At 40.5% G+C, this 23,602-nt stretch overlaps 1 protein-coding gene across 7 annotated transcripts in view; it reads right to left on the reverse strand.

The window, feature by feature from the left end:
- yeats2 (YEATS domain containing 2) overlaps positions 1–23,602 on the reverse strand; it is a 175,116-nt gene that overhangs the window by 77,134 nt on the left and 74,380 nt on the right. For all 7 annotated transcript variants that reach the window (XM_063046072.1, XM_063046068.1, XM_063046067.1 and 4 more), the window contains 2 exons: positions 15,883–16,050; positions 10,598–10,853 (listed from right to left, as the gene is read on the reverse strand). In XM_063046072.1, the coding sequence (XP_062902142.1) occupies positions 10,598–10,853; positions 15,883–16,050 (424 nt within the window). The remainder of the gene's footprint in view (positions 1–10,597; positions 10,854–15,882; positions 16,051–23,602) is intronic.

The raw sequence follows: 23,602 nt of genomic DNA on the forward strand, positions 1-23,602 counted from the left end.
GCCCTCTCTTTTGCTTTTATGCTGTATTTGCCTTCTCTTGTCACCCATGCTTGCCTCATTCTCCCTTTAAAATACTTCTTCATCTTTGGGATGTACAGTATCTATCCCGCACCTTCCGAATTCCCCACAGAAACTCCAGCCATTACTGTTCTGCCATCATCACTGCTCATATCCCCTTCCAATCAACTTTGGTCAGCTCCTCTCTGATGCCACTATAATTAATTTTACTCCACTATAAAATTGATACATCTGACTCTATCGTCTCCCTCTCAAAGTGCAGGGTGAATTCTATCATATTATGATCACTGTCTCCAAAGGGTTCCTTCACCTTAAGCTCCTTAATCAAACTGAATTCCCCCGAATCCAAAAATGCCTTTCCCATACTGGGCCCAACCACAAGCTATCTTGCAGGCACTCTACAAATTTCCTCTTCTGGGATCCAGCACCAACCTGTTTTCCCAATCTATCTTCATATTGAAATCCCCGGTGACTATTGTAACATTGCCCTTCTTACATATCTTTTCCGCCTCCCATTGTAATTTAAATGCCACATCCTGGCTACTATTTGGATGCCTGTATATTATTCCCTTCAGGATATTTTTACCCTTGCAGTTTCTTAAATCTATTCACAAGGATTTTACATCTTCTGATCCTATGTCACCTCTTTCAAAGGATTTGATTTCATTTTCTCCCACCCCTTCTGCCTACCTGCCTGTCCTTTTGATACATTGAGTATCCTTGAAAGTTAATATCCTATCCACAACTTAGTGATGCCCACAACGTTATACCTGAAAATCCTAACTGCGCTACAAGATTATCTACCATATTCTGTATACTGCATGCATTCAAATATAACATCATCAGTACTGCATTCATCATCATACTTTTCAATTTTGGCCACATGTTACACTTCAAATCATCCCACTGACTGCAATTTTGCTCTATCATCTGTCTGTCATTCCTCAAGTACAAGTCATACCTTCCCTGGAAGAAATCCAAATGATCCAGAAATTTTAAACCCTGCCCCCTGCATTACTCCCTCAGCCGTTTATTCATCTGTACTATCATCCTATTCCTGCCCTGACTAGCACTAAGTACTAGAAGTAATCCAGCGATCACTACCTTGGTGATCATTCTCTTCAGCCTCTTTTCTAACTTCTTATACTCACTGTGCAGGACCTCTTCCCCCTTTCCACCCCTTGTCATTTAATGCTATGTACACCATGACCTCTGACTGCTCACACTCCCAACTGAGAATTTTCTGCCGCCACTCTGAGACATCCTGGACCCTAGCAACTGAGATGCAACATACCATCCTGTCTTCTCATTCCCCTAACTATTGAGTCTCCTATCACCATTACCCTGTCTGACTTTACCCCTCCCAGCAGAGCCTCAGACCCAGCAACAGTGAGTCTCCTTTTGAGTCTCCTATCACCATTACCCTGTCTGACTTTACCCCTCCCAGCAGAGCCTCAGACCCAGCAACAGTGAGTCTCCTTTTGAGTCTCCTATCACCATTACCCTGTCTGACTTTATCCCTCCCAGCAGAGCCTCAGAGCCAGCCACAGTGAGTCTCCTATTGAGTCTCCTATCACCATTACCCTGTCTGACTTTACCCCTCCCAGCAGAGCCTCAGACCCAGCAACAGTGAGTCTCCTTTTGAGTCTCCTATCACCATTACCCTGTCTGACTTTATCCCTCCCAGCAGAGCCTCAGAGCTAGCCACAGTGAGTCTCCTATTGAGCCTCCTATCACCATTACCCTGTCTGACCTTACCCCTCCCGGCAGAGCCTCAGACCCAGCAACACTGAGTCTCCTATTGAGTCTCCTATCACCATTACCCTGTCTGACTTTACCCCTCCCGGCAGAGCCTCAGAGCCAGCCACAGTGCCAATGGCCAGTCCGCTGGCACTGCTGTGCTCTTATAGGCTGTTCCCACCAACAGTATCCGAAGGAGTATATTTGTAGCTGAAGGAATATTTGGAAGGTATGTAAAGAAGTGTATGAAAAGTTGCTTTACTTTTTGGATAATCAAGAACTTCAGGACATGGTTTAAGGTGAGAAGGGAAAGATTTATCAGGAACTTGAGGGGTAATCTCTTCATACAATTTATAATGAGCTGCCAGAGGAAATGGCTGATGCAGATTAAATAACAACTTTTAAATGACAGTTGGACAGGTACATGGATTGGAAAAGTTTTGGAGGTTATGGGCTAAATCCTAGCAAATGCTGCTAACTTGGATAGGACATGTTGAACAGCAGGGACCAGCTGGTCGGAAGGGCCTGTTTTCATGCTATAACAATCTATGACAAGCAGCAATGACTTCAGAGACCAACTGCTGAAGAAACCCTAAATCAGGGAACAAAGAAGAACTGGGTGAGATCAAACCCTGCCAGGTTAGCAGGAGTGTGTAATATCTGAATGTAGGTAGTGTGTTTTGGAAGCTATGAAAGTAAATAAAACAGTTGTGAAATTAAAGTCCTAATGGGTCTTATTATTCCTATGTAATAAATCTCAAAGTTACATGACTAATAGTAAATAAAGTAATATTGTTGTTAGGCAATGTATGGTGTGTTCTATCATGTGCTGCAGTTAATTAGCAACAGCCAAAGGGCCTACTTCCATGCTGTATAATTCCATCAACAATGAACTTGAACATCTCTAGACATAGTTATACTGCCTTTAACATTTGTCATGACAAACTATTGATACAGAGACCTGCAGGTTAGTCACCAATGACACCAGTCTTTAACTGGTTACCAAAAGCAGACCGACTCCTAGGCAAATGCTTGATAGAGGCAGCTTATTGTTCAATTTTGATGCAGAGGATCCATCTGTTAAACTATTAGCATACAGAGCCCACTGATCACTACTGGTACAAAGAGACCATGATCATGGTCAATACATGAGCCCACTGGTCAAGTCACTGGTGCAGGCAGTTCTCTGGACACTGTAGGTACATAACAAAATCTTTGAATAGCAGCCTGCTCTCTCAGACATGTGTGTTAATTCTAGTGAATGGAAGAAAGAAAGAAAGTAGAAAAATCGATAGAACATTCAACCACATGACCTACTAAAGCCAGCTGGTGGTGTAGTGGCATCCGCACCAGACTTCGAGGTGAGTAGTTACAGGTTTGAACCCTACTGGCTCCTTACGTGCTTTCCAGTTGTGCTGGGTTGAGCGTTAAGCTAGCAACTTGGTCTCATTAAAAAAAAGACAAAATGCTAAGGTTGCCGCCCAATGTGCAGTGAGGAGAAACAACATGACCTACTAAGGAAACTTTAGAAAGTTGATTTTACTCGGCGAGCACCCCAAAGTATTCACTAGAGGATGACTGCCCCCAGTGGTCACTTCTGGATGCAAAGAGCTGCACAGCACTTGGAGGTGCAGTAGCTGTTGTGTTGGAACGATCTTGCCTCATGGACTATCAAAGAACCAAAACTGACAGCTTGTAACTGGTTAATTATGCAGGTGCAACACCAAGTTCACAAAGAGTTAAAAACAGACTGCAGCTGTGACCATGACTGCACTGATTTCAGTAAATTGCTGTTTCATTTAGATGTTTTTAAACTAAGAACAAAAATTGCAGTATTTCAGCAATAACACACTTCCTGTGAGACTGCTGTCAGTGGCATGATGACTTCACAACAACACATGTAATATGAGAGGTAAACAACCTTTCAACTTTCAAATGTCACCTGCCATTTAAAATTTAAAAATAAAATCACAATACTAAAGGGACACCATTTTCTGAACATTATCTCAGTTCTCTGGAAGGTCTTTGTACCATTTTCTGAATATGATGTAAATACTGACATTACACTGCATGATCATAGATTACATTGCCTAAAATTAAAATACTTCCTGGTAATAATACTATTCAGGTTAAGCCAGTTCTCATACTAGATTTACCAGTAAAATATTTATTTATTTGTAGTCAGTGCAAGTGAAGAGATTTAACCACTTAAATCACTAATTACAGCTCATATAATCTTCTCCCTGGTGGGATAACATTTTCCCATGGGTTGTGCAGCAAAGCAATTGGCTGTATTAGAAATGAGGCCAAGCAAGCAAGGGAGACAACAGCAATATCGACAACATCGAATGAATGATTACAATTCACTCTCTTTCAGTGTGATATTTATCATTACAAAGAATCAACCCTAGGAAACTGCATATGCCTTAAGTAATAACTGCAATATACAACCTTAATAGTGATCAAAAAGGAACTTACCAACTCTTCTACTACAATGTCAGTTCAGCAATTACATGCCTCAATGTGGCACTGAGCCCTGGGCCCAAAATCTAAATTGGAACAGCTATAGAGAGCTCCTTGACCCTGTATTCCCATATTAGTAGTGTAAGTAAACATAATTCAATTTGTTGCAAAGTCTTTGTACCTGCATGTTGGGGCAAGATACCATCTGCAAGTTTGCAGATGATACCACCATAATGGGCCGTATCTCAAATAAAGATGAGTCGGAGTACAGGAAAGGAGGTAGAGAGCATGGTATCATGACAACAACATTTTCCTCAATGTCAGCAAACCAAAAGAGATAATCATTGACTTCATGAAGAGCGGTAATGCGCGAGCTCCTGTCCACATCAAAGGCTGAGGCTGAAAGGATTGAAAATTTCAAGTTCCTAGGAGTGAACATCACCAATAGTCAGTCTTGGTCTATGTTGACATCACAGCCAAGAAAGCTCACCAATGCCTCTACTTCCTCAAGAAGTTAAAAATAATTTGGTATGTCCCCATCAACTAACCAATTTTTATCAATGCACTATACAAGGCATCTTATCTGGATGCCATCACGGCTTGGTATGGGAATTGCTCTGCTCATGACCACAAGGAACTGCAAAGAGTTGTTGACACAGCTCAGCACGTCACAGAAACTAGCCTCGTCTTTATGGACTCCATGAGTGCCGAAATCATACTTTTTAAATCACTGACATGTGTTGTGAAATTTGCAGTTTTGCAGCAATAGTACAGTGCAATAATAAATAACATATACATATATACATTCACAGATACATGAAGAATTACTTGTCCATACTTCACACTGCTTCACACTAATCTAAGACCTCACCCACTCTGAACATTCTCTCTTCTCTTTGAGAGAACATACCACCAACTCAAGGATAGCTTCCACCACGTTGTTATAAGAGTAGTGAAGGGTTCCGTAGTACAACCAGATGGACTCTTGACCCTACAAATTTACTATTTATGGTATATTTTATATTTTATTTGGCACATATGACAATATAAACCAATTCCAATACCAACAGAGTGAGGGATCAAGAGGATGAATGAGAAATGAATGAATGAGAATGCATATGATGCCTTCTGAGATAGAAGAGCAGCTTAACATTCAGTGAGCACTTGCCCCAGCAATGAGCAGCTGTGATATCTGGAATTATAATTGACTAAAGTTAATACATTCATGTCCACAGAGAGGAACAAAATGACACAGAGAACTTGCTAAAATTTGTACATTTTTGCAACTGCTCTAGGAAGTGCTGACTGCCAAAACAATGGAATTTATTTATTTATTGGGATACAGTGCAGGATAGGCCCTTCTGGCCCTTCGAGCTGCCCGCCCAGTAACCCCTATTTAATCCTTGCCTAATCACAGGACAACTTACAACGACCAATTAATCTATCAACCGTCTTTGGACTGTGGGAGAAACCTGGAGCACTCAGAGCGGTCATGGGCAGAATACACAAACTCCTAACAGGTAGCGGTGAGAACTGATCCCAAGTCGCCTGTACTGTAAAGTGTTGCGCTAATCACTATGCTACCGTGCTGCCCAGGAGTTTTGTGGCAGCTCCCTTAAAAGCTCCACATTTTGTGCATAACCTCAGCCCATGCACATAATTACAAATACCATCTTAGCTTCACCCAGTATCTAGTATAGCTCAGTTTTTTTTAAATCAGGGACACTCTTCTAGGAGAAGCTAATTTCCACTTTCCTCTCTGACAAAGGATTAATGAGGTTGACAACATTATCAAGAAAATTCTGAGTAATATGGAGCTGGCTCCAATCAAAACCACTCCAGGGGTAAATTTTTAGAAATGCTGTTCTGTGACTATGTGCTTTGATGTATAGTGATGAGAATGTCAACAAACAATTCTAGGAACAGGCATATAAGAATGAAAATCAGAATGGAAAAATAAACACAGATGCTGGCAACCTGAAGTAAAAACAAAATGGAACTATTCAGCTGACCAGGCACTATATGTAGAGAGGGAAACAAATTTATAAAGCATTACAATTCAGATGAAAAGCTACGAATGTGGAATTTCTCTCTCCACTGACACTGCTTGACGCAGATTATTTACATTCTTTTTTTGTTCTTATGACATGTTTCATATCAAAGAAACTTTGGCAGAACTATAAAAAATGAGAAATCACATATGCTCCCTCCACTCTTTCACTGCAACTTAAAATAAAGAGATTATCTACAATAGAATGGAGACAAGAAAAACTACAAGGCACTTATAGGGATGCCGCCTGCTAAGCAAGGATAAGGGCTTATTAATCAGAAATGAGTCCATCTCAGGAGATGTAAATGTAAGGAGATAACAGAAATCTGTGTAAAGATTTTTAAAAAATGTAAGTTATGAAATTCCAAATACTGCAGATACCAAAATATAAACAGAGAATTGTGGAACTGCTCAACAGATCAGGCAGCACTTGTGGAGAGAGAAAACAGATTTAGCATCACAGGCTGATGACATTGCATCAGTATCTGCCAAATGAAAGCATAATCTGGATAGGCTGGTTGTACGAAATTGTTGAATTACAGAGTCATACAGTTACCTCGTGGAGAAACAGATCCTCCGGCCAAATGTATCCATGCCAACCATGATGTCAATCTGAGCTAATCAATTTGCTTTCATTTGCCCCATATACCTCCAAATGTTTTTCTATCTATGTGGTTGTCTTTTAAACATTATAATTGTACCCAGCTCTACAGCTTCCTTTGGCAGTTCACTCTATATACCCATTACCTTCTGTGTGAAAGAGTTGCCCCTTAGTTTGCCACATTGGAAGATGAGAAGCTGTTCCCTGAGTTTATATTGGGCACTGTTGGAGCAGCACTAAAAGTCAGAGCGACTTAAATATAATTGTGGATTATTCAAATTTCCTGATTACCAATGGTTTCTGAAGCCATTTTTATCTTTACCTGGATAGCATTTGCACAGTTTTATAGAGTGGTATCCGTATCTGTGTTATATATGACCATGTTAAAACAAAAGTGAGCAAAGGTAACAGCCAGCTAAACCTTGAAAATATAGCTTTAACAATGGCCAAAGCTTTATTCAGCTACTTCAGGGATAAGGCTTGAACAGGTCCATCATATGGGATGGAAGTCCCCAGCGAGGATGTGCCAGGGACTTCAATCAAGCTAGCATGAAGAAATCTTCACCCAACTACCATCAGCACATCACCTGCAACACCAGAGGACTCAACACACTCGACCACTGCCACACTACCATCAAGAATGCCTACCATTCCATCCCTCAACCTAATTTCAGGAAATATGATCATCTGGCTATCCCCCTTCTACCTGCATAGACTAAAGAGCAAGGTATCAGAGTTAAGGTCAACAAGGTGGCGGTCATGGGAGGCAGAAGAGTGGCTATGGGATTGTTTCGAGTTGGTGGACTAGGCCATGATCAAGGATTTATCAGAGGATCTGAATGAATACACCACGATTGTCATGAACTTTATAAAGATACTCATAGATGAGTGCATATCCATATTCTCCCCATGACTATGTGGGTTTCCTTCAGGTAATCCAGTTTCCTCTCACATTCCGAAGATGTACAGATTTCCGTTAGTAACTTGTCAGCATGGCACTGGAAGTATAGTAATACTTGTAGACTGTCCCCAGCAAATCCTCAGAGTGAGATGGTCAATGATGCAAACGATGGATTTCACAGTATGTTCAATGTACATATGACAAATAAAGTAAATCTTCATCTTTAATCTTTATAGAAATGCTATCAGTTTTACATGAAACCTCCATATCTGAGTGAAGTTCAGGACTCTAGCAGAAATGCTGACGTTCCAAACTTCCGCACATCAGGGATTTTTTGGATTGCACTTTAAAAGTGAACACTTCATAAAATGCAGCAATGGACTGTGATCTTCCAAAGTTTTTCTAGTATTTACAATGGCAGATATGCCTGCTGTTCCTTAGGCAGTAAATTGATTCATTTGGATGCTAAGGTTGTGGAGAACGCCTTGCCTAAAATAATTTGCATTTCACAGAATGATTACAGGAAGAAATTTACACTGGCTTCAATGTAGAACAATTCATCTGGAGCCTCTCTCTAACCCTCTCCCCACATTCCAAACAAATTATTTCTTTCCCAGATCTCTTCTCAGTACAATAATTAAGGTAACCTCCACTACTTCTCCGGGCAGTGCACTCCAGACTGTAACTGTTGACTGCATTAAATAATCAATCCTCATATCACTTTCAGTTCTCTTGTCAACTCTTCTGCCAATGACAATATTTTCCTTCTATCCATCTCTATTTATACCTTTATCAGACCCCTTTGAAACCTTCTTTGTTCCATGAACCACTGCCAGTACAATCTATCTACGAAACTGAAGCCCTGGAATGATCTAAGTAAACCTCTTCTGCACCATCGCTCAAACCATTGGAACTTTATTAAAGTGTGAATCCCAGAACTATACGAAATAGTCTAGTTGTGGTCAAACAGATACTTTGGGGAGGTTCACTACTAGCTCTTCTACTCTGTGCCTTTTTGTTTTAAAACCCAGATTCTTGCATGTTGTATTTAACCATTTTCTCAACCAATCGTGCCATTTCAACAGACTATGTACGTATACTCCAAGGCTCATTTCTTGTGCTTGTTTGAAAATTCTGCCCTATAGTTTATATTATCACTTCTTTTTCTTCAACATTCTAGACTCCTCCTCCATAGTATGTCACCTATGCATCCATCTCTTCACGTCTCCCTGATGTCCCCCTCGCAGTTCACTAACTCCAAATTTCATGTCATCTGAAAGCTTGGACATTATGTCTGTCTATCCAAGTATAATTCATTAATATGAATTACAAAGGAGTTCTGATCCCAGTCCTAACCGTCAGAACAGTCAGAAAAACAACTTTTCATGATTATTTTCTGTTTCCTGATGTTTATTCGATTGTTGTTCATGCAGCTGCAGCCATGGCTTCAAACCTGATGATAAGCTTCCTACACAGCACGTTATCAAGTATCTTTTTGGAAGCCCATCTGTACCATATACCATATTTTCCTCCTCAAATCTCAGTCTTCTTATTCCTACACCTTTTCTCAAAAGGGATCCCCCCCCTTAACTCTAATACATTTAGAAAATTATGGCCAGGGTCTCTTCAATTTCCTCCCTCATTCTCGTTAGGAACCTGGGATATATTCAACACAAGACTAAGCTATTTATCTAACTTAAGTGCAGTAAACTTCTATCAATTTTTAGTCCATCAACAATGTGAATTACATGTTCTTTTGCTGGGAATCCAGCAGCACATCCTACCTTAGTGCAGGGTGATATGAAATATTAATTTAATAATTCAGCCTCCTTGAGTATATTTCCATTCTGGCCTCTGTTCAGTCCCAGCATTCCCTGTACAACCTGTTTCCTGTTCCCATGCCTATAGAATAGTTTTGCATTAACTTGTATATTTCAGACAAAGTTTACACAGTTTTGTCCACCATTTTAGAGGATCGTACTTTAAAAGGCGGCGGCCATTTGGCTCTCTGAAAGCTTTCTACTTAAACCCCACTCCTCATTCTCTCCTCAGAATCTTGCAATCCTTTCTTATACCGCCTCTTCTTGCATAATGTTCCTACGGCTAGAGCCAACTGTATTAGTTGATAGATTTATTCAAGGTCAAACTGAATTGCAATTTTTGCAAACCTCCTCTTTTGGTACCAACAATAAAGTCTAACATTTTCATGATAATAAATACGTTTCAATCACCAGTATGCAGCCATCAATGGCCCAAACATGCACAAAAGACCCAAACTGTGACCTTCCATGCAGAATTCAAGTTTTATTTCAAGGTGGAGCAGCATCTCCCCAGAAGTAGTTGCATTTGACGTAGACCAGAATCACAATTATTACATTCCTTAATTGAATCAACATCACCTGCTTGATACTAACAAATTCAAAATCTGATGTATAGCTTCACATTTTTGATTTTTATATGTCCAGTTTAAAAAAAAAACAAGAGTATCACAGCAAAGAATGTATCTGTAAAGATTTGAAAGCTGATGTTGAAGTCCATACTAATGCAAGTTTCCATGAAATTGTAAATGAGAGCACTCAGGTATGTAGTGAAAAGAATTCCTCTGCACGTTGTAGTCATTGTACCTTAACTCAAATTGAATAGAAATACAGTTAATAGACAGCGGAAATAATTTTGATTCTCAGGCCTACTCCTGTAACAACACTAATCTGTCAGAACTGCTCTTATTCTGGAAGTCACAGTTACCCAATCAGAAAGGAGGGCTGATTTAAAATCCATTTTGACACTCGCCATTTAAGCAGCAAAGCTGGGGTTCTCTCCTTACCTGAGCTTTGTGATCCTGATTTCTGGATAACAGATGAACTTTGAGCTTTGCTGACTGCTTGTGTAGGCTGAGCAACGATGGTTCCACTTGTTCCGCTCACTACAGCCTTTGCCACACCTTGGGCCACAATCTGTTTCTGTCCAACTGCCCGAGCAACAGTGGTGCCCGGTTTGGCAACAATTATCTGGCCACCACTCAGTGCCACTGCCTGCTTCACCACTGGCTGCAAGGTTGAACCTACTGGAATCCCAACCACCTGTGGGTGAGCAACAGACACTCTCAGTTACATACACCATTTGCAACCACACAAAAACAAAAATCTACCATATTAGCAATAACTAATAAATCCAATTAAAATATTCTCTGTCCCAAAGAGTGTTAACAAGTGGATTAGTTGTGGCAGATGGACAGATGCCTAGTGTTCACAATGCTGCTAGTTTCTCAGTAAATATGCAAAGAGATAAGTCTGGTTAAGATTCTAAATTGGAGAAAGGCTAATTCTGATGGTATCAGAAATGATCTGGCAAGTGTGGGTTTGAACAGGCTGCTGGCAAAGGTGTACTTGGTAAGTGGAAGGCCTTCAAAAGTGATATTTTAAGAGTACAGAGCTTATATATGCCTATCAGAATAAAAGGTAAAGATAACAAGTATAGGACACCTTTGTTTTCAAGAGATATTGAGGCTGGTTAGAAGAAAAAGTTGATGCATAGCAGGTATAGGTAGGTAGAAACAAATAAGGTGCTTATGGAGTATAAGAAATGCAAGAATCACTTAAGAAAGAAATCAGGAGGGCTAAAAGAAGGCATGCAGTTGCCCTAGCAGACAAAGTGAAGGATGGGATTCTACAGATATGCTAAGAGCAAAAGGATTGCAAGGGACAAAATCTTCCTCTGGAAGATTAGAACGGTAATCTATGCGTGGAACCACTGTGTACATACATCTATTGATGCTTCTGGACACATCAATAGGAGAGATCTTAAATACATTTTTGCATGTGTATTTACTCAAGAAACAGACACAGGGTCTACAGAAGTGAGGCAAAGCAGCATCAACTTCATGGACCTCATACAGATTACAGAGGACAAAGTGTTTACTGCCCTGAAGCAGATCAGGGTGGATAAATCCCCAGTGCCTGACAAGGTTTTCAATTGGAACCCAGGGGAAGTAAGTGTAGAAATTGCCAGGGAACCTGGCAGAGATACTTAAATCATCCTTAGTGACGGGAGAGGTACCAGAGGCTTGAAAGATAGCCAATGTTGTTCCACTGTTTAAGAAAAGCTCTAACATAAAGCAGGAAGTTATAGGCCAGTGAGTCTGACATCAGTTGTAGTTAAGTTATTGGACGTTATTCTAAGTACATACACTATTTAGATAGACACAAACTGATTAAGGGTAGCCAGCATGGCTTTGTGTATGGTAGGTTATGTCTAACCAATCTTATATTTTTTTTTGAGAAAGTTACCAGGAAAGTGGATGAAGACAAGGCAGTGGATGTTGTCTACATGGACTTCAGCAAGGCATTTGACAAGGTCCCACATGGGAGGTTGGTCAAGAAGGTTCAGTTGTTCAGCATTCAAGATGTGGTAGCAAACTGGATAAGACATAGAAGACAGAGAGTGCTAGTAGATGGTTGTCCCTCTAACTGGAGGGCTGTGACTAGTGTGCCACAGGGATCGGCGCTGGGTCCTTTGTGGTTTATCATCTATATCAATGATCTGGATGGTAAAGTGGTTAACTGGATCAGCAGATTTGTAGATGGCACCAAGATTGGGGGTGTAGTGGACAGCAAGGAAGGCTATCATGGCTTGCAGAGGGATCTGGATCAGCTGGAAAAATGGGGTGAAAACTGGCAAATGCAAATTAATGCAGACAAGTCCCAGGTGTTGCATCTACCAGAGTAGGTCTTACACAGTGAACGGTAGATCATTGAAGAGTGTGGTAGAACAAAGAGAACTGGGATTACAAGTCCATAGTTCTATGAAAGTGGCATCACAGGTAGGTAGAGTTGTAAACAAAGCTTTTGGCACATTGGCCTTCATAAGACAAAGTATTGAGTACAGGAGGTGGGATGTTATGTTAAAGTTGTATAAGACATTGTTGAGGCATAACTTGGAGAATTGTGTGCTGTTTTGGTCATCTTTTGGAAAGATATAAGTAAGGTTGAAAGCATACAGAGAAAATTTACAAGGATGTTGCCGGGTCTGGAGGACCTGAGTTATAATATTGAATAGGTTTGGACTTAGAATATAGAAGATTGAGAAGAGATTTGATAGAGAAATACAAAATTATGAGGAGTATAGATAGGGTAAATGCAAGCAGGCTTTTTCCACTGAAGTTGGGAGGGACTCCAACCAGAGGTTATGGGTTAACGATGAAATTGTGAAAACTTTAAGGGAAACATGAGCAGAAACTTCTTTGCTCAGAGGGTTGCAAGAGTGTGGAATGAGCTGCCAGCACTAGTGAGCTCAATTTCAACACTTAAGTGAAGTTTGGGTAGGTACGTGGATAGTAGGGGTATGGAGGGCTATGGTCAGCTATGGTCTCGGTACAGGTCGATGGGAGTAGGCAGCTTAAGTGGTTCTGCATGGATTAGGTGGGTTGAAGAGCCTGTTTCTGTGCTATACTTTTCAATGACCCTAAAGCTAAATGAAGGACTGTGGGAAGGCTCATATGGGGCTTAAATACTGGTATGGAACAGGTACGTTGAAAGGGCTCTTCCCTGTTGTTTAATTTGTACATAATTTTCTCTGAAATCTGTAAATCTTTTCAATCAAGGAACTAAAGATGCTGAAGCACAATTGGATGTTTCAATTCTGTATAGATTCTTGCTAGGCAAAGGCATCAAGGGTGGGGTCCAAAGACTATTGTTGTTTAAGTGTAAATTAACTGATACAAATTGAATTGCAGAGTAGACTCAAAGTGGTATATAGCTCTCTACTATTCCAACCATTCCTAAACCAAATGATACTATTCTGCAATGAAAACTTATAGTGGAAAAATAACTAAAGAGTATGTGTATAAAATGTAAAAAAAAAACAACTAAATTAAATGTACCACTCATCACAGGAGCCACTGACTGAATTGTGGTCCTTCCAAACCAGGACTAGATGAAATTAAGCAATACACACAAAATGCTGGAGGAACTCAGCAGGTCAGGCACAGTCTATGGAAGTGAATAAACAGTTGACGTTTTGGGCCGAGACCGTTCTTCAGGACTCAGTTAATTTAAGCTGGTAATGAAAATTTCTCTGATTTTATAATGAGTTTCTAAAAGTGAAAAAATCTCAAATTCTCATGTTAATAAAGGAGTGACGTCATTATTGGTAACAGCGAATACTGCTGCTTTGTTCTTTGACCTGCATTTTGTGTGTATTGCTTAAGTTCATCTAGTCAATGACCAAAGAGCAAACAGCTAAATATTTAAGAAAACTGAATATAACTAAACCTAGTCAACATGGCTTTTGAAAGGTAAACCACGTTTGACAAATTTGTCAGGATTCTTTGGAAAATTCGATCAGAACAACCTGTGTTTGCATTTCCAAAAGGCATTTGACAAGGTGCCATATCAAAGGCTAACATATCAGCTAACAGCCCATAGTATTGGAGGAAGCAGCTGAAAATTGGCTATCTCATAGAGAACAGCGATTTGGAATAAATGGGTCATTTTAAAATGGAAGGATGTAACCAGTGGAGTGCTGAAGCATCAGTTTTTGGCCTGCAATTGTTCACCAATTATATTAATGACCTGCAGGAAGAAACAGTGTGTAAGGTTTCCAAATTTGCATATTATTGTTGTCATCATTGCTGATGATATGAAAATAGGTGAAAGGGCAATGATACTGTAATTCTCCAACAGGATATAGATAGATAGTCGGTAAAAAACTGGCAAATGGAGTAATGCAATAACATTTTGGCCTTCACTGTAAAGTGGTTGCAGTTTAAAACCAGGGAGTTCTTATCATACCCAGAATTATGTACACATTCTGGGTTCACGTAACTAAAAATATACAGCTGTGAAGAGGAGATTCTCCAATTGTGAGAGTTGTGCTACTAAGAGAGGCCAATTTGTTTGGATCTGTGTTACTGAGTTTAGAAAATGAAAAGTGACCTAATTTAAACACATCCTAACCAAAGTGAGTGTGACTGGGTAGATGTTGGGACATTTTCAATAGTTGGGGGAATCTCAAACAAAGGGACATAGTTAAAACTATACGTGTAGATATTTCCTCTTCCAGAGAGGTGACCCTGGTATTCTTTGCCGCTGGCAATGAAAGCAGGATCACCAGAAGTTGAAGAAATATATGATAGATCAAGGAACAGAGGGGCATAATAGCACAAGAGGAGTGAGGCCAGTGTAAATCAACCATGATCATATTAAATGGCAGGGTAGCTTCCTCCTGCTCCTATTTTCTTGTGTGCCTACCTATGTAAAGTGGTCATTCCTGATAGAGAGTCATGGATGTCATTTATATAACAGAAAATATCAACAAGGCCATTGACTATAGGACACGTCACAACTGAGTTTGATCTCATCTTCACCACGAGTTTTAATAAAGTGTGGGAAAATCATTAGATTGCACTCCGGAGTGGAAACGGGGATCTGAAGAAATGCATGGGGTACATTAGATCACAATCAGACGGTCTTCAACAAACAAACTACTAATAATTACGCAAACATGAGGAAATCTGCAGATGCTGGAATTTCAAGCAACACACTTAAAAATTGCTGGTGAACGCAGCAGGCCAGGCAGCATCTCGAGGAAGAGGTACAGTCGATGTTTCAGGCCCTGACGAAGGGTCTCGGCCCGAAACGTCGATTGTACCTCTTCCTAGAGATGCTGCCTGGCCAGCTGCGTTCACCAGCAACTTTTAAGTGTCTTACTAATAATTACCCTTAGCCACAACTACAGGTCATTCTGAAAAGACTGCAAATACAGATAAACGAAAATGGAAGAGTTTTTGAGTGTGGTGAGGTGAAAGGCGATGGCTGAATGGTGTGCATCTACCCAAATGAATGCTGATGCTGCTGTTTTATTACTGTTCTCATTTACAAATGCCTATTGTTCAGAACAGAATAATATTCCAAGCTCAGTGTGTGTGCAAGGAATATTATTTTGCTCTAAATAATAGGCATTTGTACACAATTGGCACTTATGGAGCTAATTCTCAAGAGCTTTAACACTCATTTGGATAGCTCAGTGATAAACAACCTTTATTCTTGCCATGTCTAGCAATCGTTATCACAGAGTCAGCTCACAGCCACTCCGCTGCCTCCAAGGACATACCTTAGTCTGGGTGGCTCCTGATCCAATGCTGGTGCTGTGTTTCTGTGGGGAGACAGCAATCACCTGGCCACCTTTCACAGTCACAAACTGCTGCACAGCCTGCTGTGTGGGCCCAGTTGTGACCCCCGACTGCTGCGCCACTGCTTCTTGCTCTTGTTTGATGATAACCTAGAAAAGACACAAAACCCTTTATTGTGAAGTACTACATCACACCACAGCAAGAAAAAGCAAATTGAGGAATGTACTTTCACCATTGAAAATATCTTCCTGAGAAGCATTTAAGCTTTACAAGTGTGTGAGTTTTTCACCAGTGTAGCCTGTAGACTTTGCATTCAATCACAATGTTAAAGTATCAGGAATCACTCCTAACTGTTGAGACTAATGTTCAATATAAGCCAAAATCAATTCAACTTCTGTGGTTCATCTGTTAAATAATAGACAGCCGATGGATCAATGAGAATAGAAACAGGCTATTCTACATTCATTCTCACGTAATAAGTAACATTAATAATTAATTAAGGATCCTTTAGTGAGCAAAAATCACAACATGATAGAACGCAATCACTACAATGAATACCATGAGTCCAAAACCAGTGCCTTCAACTTTAATGAGCAGTTGCAAAATTAGAAGATTTGGCTATTGTGAATAGGGAAATAGGAATAGATTGAGCAGTGCCTTATACTTAAGCAGCCATTTTATAACGCTCTGCAGAAATTTATCCCAATTAGAAAGAGATATTTATTGAAAAAAATGACCCATGTATGGTTAACAAAGGAGGTCAAGGAAAATATTAAAACAAAACTGAATATATAAAGTGAAATAAACTGGTAGGCCAACTTTAGGAAACCAGAGCAAAAGACCTTATTGTATGAGAAAAATCTGGCAAGTAATAAGAAAGCAAACAACAAGAACCTCCATGGATATACAAAACAAAAGAAGGTATGGGACTTCTGTAGGATATCAGAAATTGATAGGAAGAAACTTGGAAATGGTAGATAATTTAAGCTAATATTTAGAACATAAAACAGTAGAGCACAGTACAGGCCCTTTGGCTCATGACACTGTCGGGTTTTAAACAATTGGCATTTAAGGTGCTGATTCTCAAGAGTTTTAATAGTCATTTGGAAAGCTCGGTGATAAACAACCTTTATTCTAGCAATCGGTATCTCAGAGTCGGCTCACAGTCACTCTACTGCCTCCAAGAACATACCCTTCCCCAGTGGAGCTCCACAAGGGTCTCTTCTGGGACCCCTGTTCTTTGTGATTTTTATTAACGACTTATTCGAGGAAGTGGAAGGGTGGGTTCGTAAGTTTGCAGATGACACAAAGGTTGATAGTGTTGTGGTCAGTGTAGGTTTCTCAAGGGTTACAACAGGATATTGATAGAATGCTGAACTGGGCTGAGAAGATGGAGCGCAAAACTGTAATTCACTTTGGAAGGTCAAATTTTAAGGCAAAATACAAGGTTAATGGTGGTAAGGAAGGCAAATGCAATGTTAGCACTAATTTCAAGAAGACTAGAATATAAAAGCAATGATGTAATGCTGAGTGTTTATAAGGCATTGGTCAAACTGCACTTTCAGTATTCTGAATAGTTTTTGGCCCCTTAAAGTAACGTATAAGCAGCATTTGGTGGCTCTGGGCCTGTACTTGCTGGAGTTTAAAAGACTGAGGAGTGATCGAATTGAAACCAATTGAATATTGAAAGGCCTAGATAGAGTGTATGTGGAGAGGATGTTTCCTATAGTGGGGAAGTCTAGGACCAGAGGGCACAGCCCCAGAGTATAAGGACGTCCAGGACGTCCCTTCAGAACAGTGACGAGGAGGAATTTCTTTAGCCAGAGGGTGGTGAATCTATGGAATCCATTGCCACATTTGGCTATGGAGGCAAAGTTATTGGGTATATTTAAAATGAAGGATAATAGGTTCTTGATTAGTAAAGGCATCAAAAGTTATGGGGAGAATGCAGGAGAATGGGGTTGAGAGGGATAATAAATCAGCCATAGTGAATTGATGAAGCAGACTCAAACGGGTTGATTGGGCTAAATCTGCTCCTGTGTCTTATGGTCTTATGATGGATGCTACTTTCTTGTGGCAATGCTCCATGTACAAGTATTCAATGGTAGCAAGGTTGGACCAGATGCTGCTGTGGGATGTAGTCAAGTGCATTTATATCAAGGACTGAGTTGTGGTTGAAAGGTCTTGGAAGTATTTCTTCCAGCAGCATTGACTACCATCCTGTCCCTAACGATATGGCCTTGGGCACTGGGATTGTAGATGACTTTTACAGTGTTGAAGAAGACATGCATGTCATGTGGACGCCTTCCTTCCAGAGGCACAATGGACATAATCTTCACCACATGATAACTTTTTTTTTTAAAATGCAGCGCTTCCAACCTACTCAAAGCCTTTGAATCCATTAGTTGCAAAGGACTGTGGTACACATTCCTCAAATATGACTGGCTGCAAAAATTCATCTCCGTCATACCTTTACTCCAAGCACACAAGCCATGATATTAACCATTGGATCTACAGCAGAACTGTTCTCAGTGATGATTAGTGTCGATCAAGAATACTCAAATACTTATATCGGTCTCTTTTGCCATAATGTTAGGCATCACCACCAGCAACCTTCCAGTGGGAATAGAGCTGATATTCAGAACTTATGGAAGTTGTACAACTTGTCCAGGACTATGGACAAGCAAAGCTAAGTGGCTAAACTATAGTAGGCAAACTACATTTGCATCTGCACATGCTTGGAAATTAAGCTCCAAGATATCCTGGAACAGGGTAGGTAGCAAGAAGCTAAGGTCAATAGTAAGAAACATCTCCCCATGTAAGATACAGCTTTAAGATAATAAGATGATTAGGCATCAAAGGAAGATTTTTTTTTTTTACCCAGAGGATGGTTGAAATCTGGAACATACAGCCTGAGGTGGTGATGAAGGAAGATGCTATAATATATCTGGTTGCCTCACTATAGGAAGGATGTGGAAACACTGGAAAGGGTACAGAGGAGATTTACCAGGATACTGCCTGGTTTAGAGAGTATGCATTATGATCAGAGATTAAGAGAGCTAGGGCTTTCCTCTTTGGAGAGAAGGAGGATGAGAGGAGACATGATAGAGGTATACAAGGTATTAAAAGGAATAGACAGAGTGGACAGCCAGCACCTCTTCCCCAGGGCACCACTGCTCAATACAAGAGGACATGGCTTTAAGGTAAGGGATGGGAAGTTCAAGGGGGATATTAGAGGAAGGTTTTTTTACTGAGAGAGTGGTTGGTGTGTGGAATGCACTGCCTGAATCAGTGGTAGAGGCAGATACAGTAGTGAAATTTAAGAGACTACTAGACAGGTATATGATGGAATTTAAGGTGGGGGGTTATATGGGAGGCAGGGTTTAAGGGTCGGCACAACATTGTGGGCCGAAGGGCCTGTACTGTGTTGTACTATTCTAAGTTCTATGTTCTATAACATTTAGGAACCATCCAGATGAGCATTAGAATAGACAAGGCTGAGTAGTCCACTGACCAAGTACTGGTAAATGGGATTAGTATAGATATGTTTTTGATGCCTACCGTAGACATGCACTTGCTTCTGTGCAATAGATCTTTATGATATTGTTTTGTTCACTTAAGTATATAAAGAGGAGTCACACATTGATAGCCTACACAATCTCTACAAAATCTTTCAAATTCACTGGAATGGCAAGCAGACCTAATGTCTGACTCTTCTCCCAGTCATTATATTCCCAACACTGAGGTCCGAGTTGCTCGTTGTCCTGTATGTAGGGCAGGCTACATCAACTCCATGCCCAACACTATACTCCCAAACCAGACCTTGAAGAGAAAAGCAGACAGATTGGATAACAGATTTCAGGATGTATGAAGTCAATCAGAATGGGAACAAGCCTTTCAGCTTATCAAGTCCGCTCTGATCATCAAACATTCACATGCAATAGCCCTACAGTAATCCCATTATTTCTCTCATATCCCATTACTATTATCTTCCACCACTGCCCTCCCAGTAGTGCTCCTGCCTACATCTGGGCAAATTTACAGTCGCCACACAACCTACAAATCCAGCACATGCTTGGCACATGAGAAGAACCAATGTAGTCACAGAATGATCTTAAATGCTCACAGTCCACACGGATACCATGGTTTGGATTGAACAGAAGTCTGCTCTGTGTCACCCAGAGACCCTTTCCACAATCGCTGGCACATCATTGCTCAAAGTGGAGAAGGAGCATTTGGGATGGGATTTAAAACATTGCATCCATGCACCGAAGCATACAAAAACCCTGCGCAAGCAGTGTGTGGACCATCTCACAGACTACCCACCCCTCCCCAACAGCCACCATCTCACCTGCCTATGTTCCCACATTTCTTTCATAAAACGGAAAAGGACCTTAAGAAGAAGAGAAGGAATAGGAAGAATAAACTGGGCAAAGGAAAGTGGTGAAGTGGATGACAAAAACTGAAATAATAAATCCCGCCCTCTCATTACAGAATAAGATAGCTAAGATTATATTCCTGCGACTCTCTGTAGATTCATAGATATACAGAAGTGAAAATCAACAGTCTTCACTGACAGCAAACATCCATTTATACCAATCCTACTTTAATCTCATTTTTATTTTTCCCACATTTCAATCAACTCTTCCCCAGATTTTACTCTTCACCCACATACTAAAGGCCATTCATATTGGCCAGTTAATCTACTAACCCACGTTTCTGGAATGTAGGTGGAAAGCAGAATGCCCAGAGGAAACAGAGAGTATGCGGAATCCACATGGAAAACACACAAGGACAGGATGGAGCCTGGATCTCTGGGTCCTTGAGGCAGCAACTCTCCTAGCCGTGTTATGGTGACATAATCATTGGATTACCCTTTAATCACAAAGCGAGAGAGGTGTATATCATAATAATACAAATAAAGATACACATCCCCACTTTCTCATTGTTAAAGGATGATCAACGATTATTCATTGTTTAACGAAAACAAACAACACAATACAAATATACCTCTGCTATTGCTCAAAGGAACATCTTGATGACATGAGCTGCCATTCAACACACATGCAATCCAGACTGATTCTTCAGAGTAGCACCAAGTTTGTTGCTTTCTTCACTGATAACTTTACCTGATGAGACTTTAAACATAACCCTTAAGGCCATCCTTCAAAGAGAATCTGAAAGTGTACTGGCTTTATTTATCTAGAAAGCATCTTCATGGTTCCGTTGAACAATGGTAGAGATGTATTTAGATAGTAGCAAAGATCATTAACAGTAGCATTTGTAGCTTTTTAGTGTGTGTGAAATGTCTGCCATATTCCCTAGGTTGCAACAGAAAATACTTTGCCGGCACTAAATCATTTTAGGAAAGCCCCGCGATTGAGAGATACAGTAGAAATGCAAGCCCTGAACAATCAACTCAAATGTACAAGCAATAAGATCTTTCTATATAAAATTTGGGTTTCCATATTGAACTGGAACAAGTCCCCACTCGTTCACACCTTGCAAAATATGTGCTTTTTCATGCCAATATCGGGTGACTCATTTTACTGAGTTACTATCTTTTTGAATTTTCTATTTAAATAATATCAGAAGTATCAAAGCATCATGGTCATCATCTAATCTTTGCAGCACCTTTCTCCCACATTATATATCCCCAAGTGTCTAGAACACAAGATACAAGTTATCTGTTATATTCATATCCATTGCTTCAGGTTGGTGGTGAGCCATGCATGCCTAAGTCCTGTGGTTTGAGTCTTAGCATGAGATGAGTTGGGTAATGTCAACTGAGAACATAAAATAAACACGAATAAATCTGGCCTGGTGCCCAGGATTAGAATCTGCCATGCTTTCCAATTCTGAGCAGAAGCTAATCCATACTTTAATCATCAGGCTCAGCAGCAGTACCTCCCAATTCTCACTGATCTGTTTCATCCCAAAAAGTAGGCACCTCGGTGAAGCAAGATATTGTTGCACGAAAAGTTCACATGGACATTTTGGGGTGAGCTGTTCAGAATCTGGCATTTGTAGAGAGGAGTTAGAGATAGCGTATAACTTTTAGTTTAGTGAAAAAACAGCACCCAAAACTTTTGGCTGCTGCTAATTTTGACTTACTATGCAATACAGATGGACAGAGGAATTTAAAAAGAGCAGCAAATCATGTACATGCTAACAGATAATTTTAGTGAGTACAAAATAGCAAACAAATGGAGCTTTATAGATGACTCTATTCTCAGTTCAAGTGGGAAGGAGGCAGAGTATTTAGGTCTGAAAAATTATGGTATCAGTAAATAAATGAAATAATGGGACCATCTAGAGAACCAAGTGGATTACAGGGTTACATAATAGTAAATATTATTTATTACAAGAAACAGGGCATTTGGCTTCAAAGTCCATCTGGCTGGCTGCCGGTTACCAGTGGAGTTCCATAGGGATCGGTGTTGGAACCACTGCTTTTTATGATGTTTGTCAATGATTTGGACAATGGGATTAATGGATGTGTGGCTAAATTTGCTGATGATACAAAGATAGGTGGAGGTGCGGGTAGTGTTAAGGAAACAGAGAGCCTACAGAGAGACTTAATAGTTTAGGGGAATGGGCAAAAAAGTGGCAAATGAAATACAATGTTAGAAAGTGTACAGTCATGCACTTTGGTGGAAGAAATAAATGGGCAGACCATTATTTAGATGGGGAGATAATTCAAAATGCAGAGATGCAAAGGGACTTGGGAGTCCTTCTGCAGGATACCCTAAAGGTTAACCTCCAGGATGAATCGCTGGTGAAGAAGGCGAATACAATGTTGGCATTCGTTTCTAGAGATATAGAATATAACAGCAGGGATGTGATGTTGAGGCTCTATAAGGCACGCGTAAGACCACACTTGGAGTACTATATGCAATTTTGGGCTCCTTATTTTAGACAGGATATACTGACATTGGAGAGGGTTCAGAAAAGATTCATGAGAATGATTCCAGGAATGAAAGGGTTACCGTATGAGGAACGTCTGGCAGCTTTTCAGCTGCATTCCCTGGAGTTTGAGAGAATGACGGGAGATCTCATAGAAACATTCTGAATGTTAAAAGGCCTGAACAGATCAGATATGGCAAAGTTATTTCCCATGGTAGGGGAATCTAGGACAAGAGGGCACGACTTTAGGATTGAAGGACGTCCATTTAGAACAGAGATGCGGAGAAATTACTTTAGTCAGAGGGTGGTAAATCTGTGGAATTTATTGCTACGAGCAGCTGTGGAGGCCAAGTCATTGGGTGCATTTAAGGCAGAGAGAGATAGGTTCTTGATTAGCCAGGGCATCAGAGGGTATGGGGAGAAGGCAGGGGAGTAGGGATGACTGGAAGAATTGGATCAGCCCATGATTGAATGGCAGAGCAAAAACAATGGGCCGAATGGCCTACTTCTCCTCCTATATCTTATGGTCTTATCTTAATATCAACTGGAAAAATTTTGGGCTGAGATTCTTCTTCAGGACTGGAAAGGAAGGGGGAAGGCACCAGAATAAAAGGTTGGGGAGGGGAAGGAGGGCAAGTTAGAAGGTGATAAGTGAAGCCAGGTGGGTAAGAAAGGGAAAGGGCTGGAGGAGAAGAAGGAATCTGATAGGACCATGGGGGAAAGGAAAAGAGGAGGGACATCAGGGAGCTGATAGGCAGGTGAGGAGAGGTAAGAGGCTAGAGGGCAAATGGAAGA

Source organism: Mobula hypostoma, chromosome 4, assembly GCF_963921235.1.
Source record: "Mobula hypostoma chromosome 4, sMobHyp1.1, whole genome shotgun sequence".
NCBI lineage: Eukaryota > Metazoa > Chordata > Chondrichthyes > Myliobatiformes > Myliobatidae > Mobula > Mobula hypostoma.